Below are 9109 nucleotides of genomic sequence, written 5' to 3'. Positions count from 1 at the left end.
AGGAAACAGGAGGCTTAGAAGCTCCCTTCGACTCAAATTTCAGGTATTCTCATTAAAGAACTTCCCAGTACAGCCAGCCCCACTGCCTCAGTCCATATCATGATTTTCACATAAACTTCAGAACCTGCTGCCTGATCTTCCAGCTTCAGTGACATCCACATCACCACCTTCTACACTTATCTTGCTAGTGAAAACAAATCATGCCACTGCAGGGTTGGAACCTTCAATGATTTTTTACCTTCAGGCTAAAGTCCAAACTCCTTAGCTATGGTACTCAAAACCTTTCATGATTTGTTCAGCTTACCCCTCCAGATGCTTCTCTTGCCAACCCTCTCCCTTTTTCCTGACCTGATAAATGAGAGGATCTGTGATTAAAGAGCCAGGTAAACAATACATGAGACATGAAGCACTCAATTATTTCTGGATCTCATTTTGGCAACACACTGGTGATACTCAACTGGTCCTGAGTACCCTCTGCCCAAGAAACACAAATTTCTCAGCAGTTCAGCATGGGTAACAGCTACCTGAGTGGGTCAGGTGTACCTTTTACTGTCTTAATATAAGTAGGACATCTTTTGTCAGATTGGGATCCACTGCCCAAACTTCAACCAATGCTCAGGACATCATCAGATACATCAGACAAGACATGAACTTTCTGCAATCTATGACTCATCTGAATCCACCTGTCTGCTCTCTATTCTAAATGTGCCAACCCAGTCCCATCTTTTTCCCATTGCTTCTCCCTGGGCCTTAAAATCAATTTAACTGAGCAGGGTGGTTTCATTTGGTCCATGAGCTTTCTATGATCTGCAAGGATAATTACCGTAGCACCAGAGTAATTTTCCAAATTTATTCTGTGCTAAGGGCCTCAGGCACTGGCAGATGAAGTCAGCTTACCTTACACTCAATAAACACAGGCCTTTGGGCGCCTGGGTGGCTCAGTTGGTTGAGCGACTGCCTTTGGCTCAGGTCGTGATCCTGGAGTCCTGGGATCGAGTCCCACATGGAGCCTGCTTCTCCCTCTGACCCTCTTCCCTCCCTCTCGTGCTCTCTTTCTCTCCCTCAAATAAATAAATAAAATCTTTTAAATAAATAAATAAATAAACAAACACAGGCCTTTGTTAATGCATCACTGCCCACCTGGCCCCTCACCCTTTGCACCAATGCTTTTCCTGACCCAGAATTCATAATTTCACAGGTATTCAGGTCAGTGCCCATTTGCCCCACAGCCTACTATTTATTCCATACTGGCCAATACCTAGCTCAGTGGGTCCCTCCACTGCTCAGGAACCATTAGTGACACTGAAAGATTTCAGAAAGATGTTGACAGCAAATCAGATTATTTCAATTCTCTCAAGTACAGCTGAGCCTGAACAATGCAGGTGTTGGGGGTACCAACACCCCATGTAGTCAAAAATGCACATGTAAGTTTCAACTCTCCAAAATCTTAGTCTATTGATTATAAGCTTTACTGGTTAACAGTCAACACACATTGTATATATATATTATACACTGTACTCTTACAATAAAAGTAGATAAAACATTAAACTCAGGGTGCCTGGGTGGCTCAGATGGTTAAGCATCTGCCTTCGGCTCAGGTCATGATCCCAGACTGCTGGGATCGGGTCCCGCATCGGGCTTCCTGCTCCTTGGGAGCCTGCTTCTCCCTCTGCCTCTCTCTCTCTGTCTCTCATGAATAAATAAAATCTTTAAAAAAAAAACAAAAAACAAAAAACGTTAAACTCAGTAGTTTATAGTTAACTGTACTGCATTTATTGAAAACTCACAATTCAGGGGCGCCTGGGTGGCTCAGTCATTACTCAGGGTCCTGGGATCGAGCCCCACATTGGGATCCCTGCTCACACTCTCCCTGCTTGTGTTCCTTCTCTCGCTGTCTGTCAAATAACTAAAATCTTAAAAAAAAAAAAAATACCAATGTGTGTTGTTCAAAGGCCACCTGCATATTAAAATTGCCATTTTTCAATTTCATTAACTCGACTCTAATTACTTTAGGTTGTGACTATGGTAAAAGCAACTTCACTTCCTTACTATTGACTGTGCTCACAAGCCCATAAAGTTACCATCAACCCTCCAGTTTGCCAGTGAGCAGAGGCACGTAAGTTAGTAAAATCACACTAACAAATGGCAACCAGACTCCAGGAACCAGGCTCTAACAATACATCCCTGGAGCAGAGATGTCACTCTAGTCTCACACCGAGAAGTCCAATGTGTTTAGATGAGCTGGGGCTCCCCCAAGTGAATGTAAGCTGTGATCTTAAGGATGAGTTAGAAGCTAAAGAAAAAAAGCAGGGCGGCACCTGGGTCGCTCAATCGTTAACACCCCACTCTTGATTTTGGCTCAGGTCACGATCTTGGTCTTGAGATCACTCAGCAGGGTGTGTGCTTGAGATTCTTTCCCTCTGCCCCTACCCGTTCTCACACCTGTGCTTGCTCTCTCAAATAAATGGATCTTAAAAAAAAAAAAGGCAGGAAAGCAGGACTTAGCTAGTATCTTGGGAAAGCACTGCAGGGTGCAGTAAAGGTAAGGTTGGCAAGGCACCGAAGATCATGAAAATCCTTTACAGGTCAGGTTGTGATCAATGGGAAGCCGCAAATTACTCAGTACTTGGCCTATTAACACTTGTGCTCCACTTAATCTGTTCTCTCACTCAGTGGGTCTGTGTTGGCCTTGTCTCCTCATTGCAAAATACTGGCAATAAACCACCAGAACTGGGAAAGCATGGCGAAAAATTTCAGAGTCCTTTAACACAGAAAAATCAATGATCAATTGGTTGACGGTTAAAAAAAACTCTACTGGGGACCTATTTATCATTGCCTTTCATCTACAAATGTTAAGTTTATATATTTGGCTTTCCTTTACTCTGTACTCAATCCACTGCATTTGCATGTGGCCCAACTTTCTTTTAATCCATCCCACTCAAGGGTTTTTGACTCACACCTAGCAAGTAGCTTCAAATACTCAGCTGGCCACCTACATCACACACAAGCCTATATGCTAGATACCAAGCAAGCATTTTGGAGACTAGAATGAATTAAGATCACCTTTCCGAAAACAACTCATTCAATCAATATCCTTCATGTTCTCACTGGTCTCCAAACCCTATCACGTAAGATTGATGACCACTCCCCAAAGTCATTAGACTATAACAGATGAATATTACTAAAAGTGGTTATGCTTTTTCATTTATTTTTTTTTTTTTAAGTTTTACTCAAGTCTCTACACCCCACACGGGGCTCAAACTCGACACTGCAATCAAGAGTTCCATGCTCCTCCAACTGAGCCAGCCAGATGCCCCTACTCTTAACATCTTAAAACACCCATATGTGGGCGCCTGGGTGGCTCAGATGGTTAAGCATCTGCCTTCGGCTCAGGTCATGATCCCGGGATCCTGGGATCGAGTCCCGCTTCGGGCTCCCTGCTCCTTGGGAGCCTGCTTCTCCCTCTGCTTCTCTCTCTCTCCGTCTCTCATGAATAAATAAATAAATCTTAAAAAAAAAAAAAAAAACACCCATATGTATCATGAGCTCTGCTCTGCTAACTCATACTGCATTCCTTCTATCGTTTTCTAGTGTTACGTGCTTGAAGGAGTCCTGGAATTCTGCTTGTTTCTTATCCTCCTAAGCAGTATCACAACCCAGTTCAAAAGGTAGTGCTCCAGAACAGTCACTTAACAAGTAAATCTAAATATTAAGCTGTCCCATCCCCAAACCCATGGCAATTCACTGATACTACAAGGCTATTAAAAATACCTTAGCACACCAGGTATTTTTTTTTTAAACCAGAACGTTTATTGTGTGACTAATCGTTGAAATCCTTAAGATGAACTGGATGCTGCAACAGCTGCCCTCTTGGGCTTAGGTGTTGTTCCTTCACGGAATCCATGCCTGCATCGTATTAAAAATGAAAACCAGTTACTTCAGCAACAATGTATACATTTCAATTTTTATTAATAGATTTAAATGAGCTTATCTCAGTTATATGCTGAAATCAGTATCAAATTCATATGTTCAGACATTTATTTCTACAACCATCATCGATAAGCTACAATATTTACTTTCTTCTGCTTCAAGATACCTGTTTTAAACATACAGTTAACTGCAGTTGGAAAAAAGGTCAAGAATTTGGTTGTCCCGATCACCAGGCCAGTACTTCTCTCCTGCTTGTGTTGAGACCCATTTCTGAAAATGGGTCCCTAGGTTAGCAGGCAGAGACCCTAAGTACTTTCCTTTAATCAAGGCAAAACAAGGAGCATGTTTAATCGCTGACATTTTCTAAACTGCTTAACTACGCTTTACATTTTAAGTCATTTATTATACACACACATCCTAAGGAGAAAGGGTACTGTTACCCCACTTTTAAAGGTTAGTCTGCCTTCAGTTCATGCTAACTCCTACATTACATAGCAGTCTACTCACTACAAGCCCACACGATTGTATTATGCTTTCAAGTGCAAAGAAGGTCTCCTCAGCACACAAACACATCTAAGGGTGTTGTGTTTACAAAGCCCCAAAATGCCTGGTGATCTTTTAGAGCTAGAAAATCTGGAATTGAGGGGGCAAAGGCCAGGGATTCTGCTAAGTATCACACAGCACAGGACAGTCTACCCAACAAAGAATTATCTTAGTTGAGACCTAAATAACTGACACCTTAAAAGACACTGTTAAAATGCAGTTTCTCTCTAAGTTGGGGCTGAAATTCTCCATCTCTAACAACTCTAAAGCCTGACTTTAAGACAGTAAGATCTTTCTATACAAATGCAGTAACTATGATGGTTTTCTACAGCAGATTTGCACAAAGCCACATTAAGTGAAGGCCCAATCCCAGACCTCATTCACCACTATTGTCTTGACAAATTTTGGTGAGAAAATGAGGTGTAACCTATCCCTAAGAATTATTATTACATTTTAGGGTGTCTAGCTCGAACCGCACTCCAGACATTTATTTATACTGTTGCTCATTGAGAGATTAACAAAATCCAGATTAACTGAAGGTTACAGTGGCAGCAGAAAAAAATACCTTCCAACACTTCATCCCCACTAACCGACGTAGTATCCTTATTTTACAGCAGATAAAGGAGGTTCTTCTCCAAGCTCACAACCAATTACGATGAAAACACAAAAAACTGTACCTGAATCTGCGGTATACAATTTTTAGGTGCCTCATTCGACCAGTCCCAGTGGTGTTTCGTCTTTTAGCCTTGGCACTCCAGTTATCTGAAACACAAATTCAGGTAAGGTTCTGATTCTCCCCACATACATTATGGGCACCGTTGGTCAACATACGTAAAGACTGCCTTCCTTGTTTTTTTAAATCCACTTCATCCGTATACAGATGCACTTTTACGTTAAGTACCAACTAATGTCCCAAGCCATGCCCACTTTGCTACATCGCAACCAAGAGACTACTGACATCCATCCCAACACCTGACACAGTCGCCCAAAACACATTCCACTTACACTTTCTCTTGCGCTTGGCAGGATAGCCGCATTTGCCACAGGTGGACTTCTGAAGGTGGTAGGCCTTCGAGCCACAGCGGCGGCACAACGTGTGCGTCTTATTGCGACGCTTTCCAAACGATGACGTCCCCTTCGTCTGCAAAGGGGAGGAACAATTTTGAGATCTAGTGATTTCTGTACATATCCCGACGTTTTCAGGAAAAGAAATCACTAAGATTTAAAGACAATTATACAGAGAAGCTTAAAGACAATCTAGGGCTGAAACCGTGGCGGAACTTCCTAATTTCTTAAATGCAAAATCAGAGACCACTACCAGCATTTCACGGTACCTAAAGTCTTCTGCAGGGGTTGCTTTATTTTGAAATCGGCTACATTCTTTAAAGGAGAGAGAAAGAAGACAAGCCGCAAGACGAAATAACGTGGTGGTTTTCCTACCTACCCCGACCCCCAAACCTAAGAGCTCCTGCCAGGCCTCAACAATGAACTTTTTTGCTTACAGAGCCAAACACTCCCAGACCACGCTTCTTCCTTCAGTTCTCATCCGAGGGCAACGCTTCTCCAAAGATCAAAAGAAAACAAGGAAGCTACAGTGGCTCCTGCTCCACGGCTGTAGACTCAGCATCCACAGACACAGGAGCCACTCTTCTGACTCTTGAGGTCCACCGCATGCCCTTTTCCTGCCCACCCGCTCCCTCTGTCAGCAACCTTGCCGACCCCCTAAGGATGGCAGGGAGCGCGACGCAGAGAACGAGGATGGAAGGCGATTCCGAGAACCACTGGAAACACTCACCATCTTGTTTCCGCGGCCGACCCCAAAGAGGCCAGAAGAGGCGGAACTTCCGCAATATTGTGCTCAGAAGCTTCCGCCCAGGGAAGTACTTCCGGCAGGGCGCGGTGCACCGTTCTCAAACGTCCGTAGCCGCAGTGGGGGTGGGGTCTAAAGGAGGACGCAGAGCAAGACAGGGCCAATAGGGGTTTCGGCGCTCCGCCGGCGGGAGGCCTCACGGCTTCCTGGCGTCGGAACCGGCGTGTTTTCGCCGGACCCGCCATGGCCGAGAACTGCCTCGATGCTAGAACTCGGTTCTTTGTGCGGATGCTCCTGCTCTCTCGCCTCCTCGCGTTCTCGGATTTGTGGCCATATCGCGGATTTCGGTCCCCGAGCTGGTGGGGAACCTGGGGGTACCTCCGCGCTCTTGGCGTGGAGGGTTCCGGATGGGACCGGGATTCCGATCTGGGAGAAACTGGCTTCTCCAGATCCTTCCTCACCCGGCTTGAAGCTTTTGGCTGACGCTGGTTCTCCGGGAGGTCGCCGGCGGTTAGGAGGCACGGACCGGCCTCTGAGAAGCTGGGCTCCGAATGTTAAAAAAGAAAGGCGAATAATGTTTTTTCTGACTGTAGCAGTTTAGAGGCAAGTTTTTGATGTAAAATAAAAGTATGCTAAGGGATCACACATGGAACCTTTGAATATAGTTTCCTGTAGCCCGATGTGAGGAAATCTGATTCGGCCTCTTTAGGTAGGTAGGGCCTGGAAGTCTGTACTTAAGCCCTTTCTAGATTCTGAGTTGGTGGTTTCCAGGTCTTGATAGACGCTAATCCAGTTGTAACCTCTTACCCAGCACTCTCGCAAAACAAAAAATTCAAACATTTAAGGGTTAATAGGGAAAAAGATCCCAAAGAGCCATATAATGTGCTTACGTTCTATGTAAACCGAGAATTCTTTACCTGTCACATGTGAAATAGCAAAAGTGACGGACTGGTCGGCGGCAGAACAAAATGAACTCTAGGAATCAGGGGTTTATAGGACAGTCCCTGTCCTCATGGAAACAGTAAATAGGAGATAAAGAGGAGGCCAACTTGCGAATGCTTGGACCAAACTGCAATTCAGGGGGCTTTCTGGGTTAGATGCTGTATTAGTTTCTTACTACTGTTCTAAGTAGTTACCACAAACTTAGTGGCTTAAAACTAAACAAATTAAGCTATACTGCTTTTTAAAAAATTCCGTTTACTCAAGAGGAATAAACTCTAGAGATATGTTGTACCTCATTGTGCCTATAGTTAACAATACTGTATATGTACACTTGAAATCTGTTAAGAGGGTGAGCTCTAGTTAAGTGTTCTTAACTGCAATTAAAACACACGTTACGGTTGTGGTCACAAGTCTGAGATTGGTCTCACTGGGCCCAAGTCAAAGTGTGGGCAGGGCTGCATTATTTTCTTGGAGGCTCTGGAAGATCTGTTGTCACCTTTTTAAGCTTCTAGAGGCTGTCAGCATTTCTTGGCTTATTTAAATCCAGTTAAGAGTCTCATATCACACCCGTCTGCCTCCCTCTTCTACTTTTAAGGCCCTGTTAAGTTAAACAAGGAGGTCATTGAACTGAGGTTGCTCTAATGCTTTGGGGACATACTAAGCAAACAGAAATCTAAGCCTGTAAATGCCTCAAGATTGGGAAAGCAAAACACTAAGGACAGGGTGCCTGGCTGGCTCAGTCAGAGGAGCATGGACTCTTGATCTTGGGTAGTGAGTTCCAGCCCCATGTTTGTTGGTGTAGAGATTATTTAAATAAAACCCACTAAGGACAACCAATCACAAGCAACTAACTAGGCTTAAAGCTATAGCCAATCAATTTCCTTTCTTTACTTTTTGCACTTTCTCCTTTCCCCTGGCTCCAGAAGCCTGAGCATTCTTAACCCACTTCTCATTTGGCACTACCCTGTTAGAATTGAATTTTGCTCAAACTTCAAATTTTAAATATGCCTCAGTTTATTTTTTAACAGTCCCTTGTGGGCGCCTGGGTGGCTCAGTTGGTTAGGCGACTGCCTTCGGCTCAGGTCATGATCCCGGAGTCCCGGGATCGAGTCCCGCATCGGGCTCCCTGCTCGGCAGGGAGTCTGCTTCTCCCTCTGACCCTCTTCCCTCTCGTGCTCTCTATCTCTCATTCTCTCTCTCTCAAATAAATAAATAAAAAATCTTAAAAAAAAAAAAAACAGTCCCTTGTGATTGCATTGGCCCCACCAGACAACTTTCTCAGCTCAAGATCAGCTGATTTAGCAACCTTTATTTGTAACCTTAATTGTCCCTTGCTATGTAACCTAACATAATTATAGGTTGTATTAATTTGGACATAGGCATTGGGAAGGACAGCGGGAGATCATTATTCTGCCTAGCACGGGTGTTAGAAGAAATGTGATTAGGAAAGGTAGGGCAGGTGGCAACCACTGAGGACCCAAGCAAGCAGTTTGACAGGCACTGTGTGAAATTCTTTTACCTCGGACACTCCCAGAACTGTAGACAAAGTGAAATATTTTTCCTACTCCTTGATGTAAAGTGGTTGTTTATGGTGTGCTTGATACCGCACTATTTTGGCCCTGATCAGGAGAACCCCTGGCTCTTCCAGGTTCCTATCCAAATGCCAGTGTTAGGTGGCATGGATCAACTTTTGAAACAGATGATATATGCTATTCCCAAGGTATTTGCTCTATGAAATTTTGCCTTTCAGCAGAGAATAATGGAGACTATGTAAATCCTGCATCCATGATTCTGATACAATTCAAGTCTCTTGACCAGAACTTGGAACTAGATCTGCTTTTTGCCCTCTACAATAAATGAAATTACTGCTGCCTTTTCTCTTTA

At 43.9% G+C, this 9109-nt stretch overlaps 1 protein-coding gene and 1 non-coding gene across 2 annotated transcripts; both read right to left on the bottom strand.

Moving 5' to 3' along the window:
* Positions 1–3787: 3787 nt before the first annotated feature.
* On the bottom strand, positions 3788–6407 carry RPL37 (ribosomal protein L37). Its single transcript, XM_027607192.2, has 4 exons — positions 6269–6407; positions 5479–5614; positions 5151–5235; positions 3788–3906 (listed from the first exon to the last, which is right to left on the bottom strand). The coding sequence occupies exons 1-4, from the start codon at positions 6269–6271 to the stop codon at positions 3837–3839; spliced, it is 294 nt and encodes a 97-aa protein (XP_027462993.1). The 5' UTR covers positions 6272–6407; the 3' UTR covers positions 3788–3836.
* LOC113930081 lies at positions 3985–4065 on the bottom strand. The gene has a single exon (XR_003522450.1). It is a non-coding gene; the product is annotated as a small nucleolar RNA SNORD72 (small nucleolar RNA).
* Positions 6408–9109: the final 2702 nt, after the last annotated feature.

The sequence above is a fragment of the Zalophus californianus genome, chromosome 5 (genome assembly GCF_009762305.2).
Source record: "Zalophus californianus isolate mZalCal1 chromosome 5, mZalCal1.pri.v2, whole genome shotgun sequence".
NCBI classification, from domain to species: Eukaryota; Metazoa; Chordata; class Mammalia; order Carnivora; family Otariidae; genus Zalophus; species Zalophus californianus.
Note: the sequence above shows the minus strand (reverse complement) of the source record. Positions and strands in the feature narration are given on the sequence as shown.

Bases quoted from the DNA above. Each gene is read 5' to 3' on its own strand.
- RPL37 (XM_027607192.2), bottom strand. The intron at 5,236-5,478 runs GTAAGTGGAATG...TTTGTGTTTCAG, and splicing joins TGCCAAGCGCAAGAGAAAGT to ATAACTGGAGTGCCAAGGCT. The intron at 3,907-5,150 runs GTACAGTTTTTT...AATACGATGCAG, and splicing joins ATTGTATACCGCAGATTCAG to GCATGGATTCCGTGAAGGAA.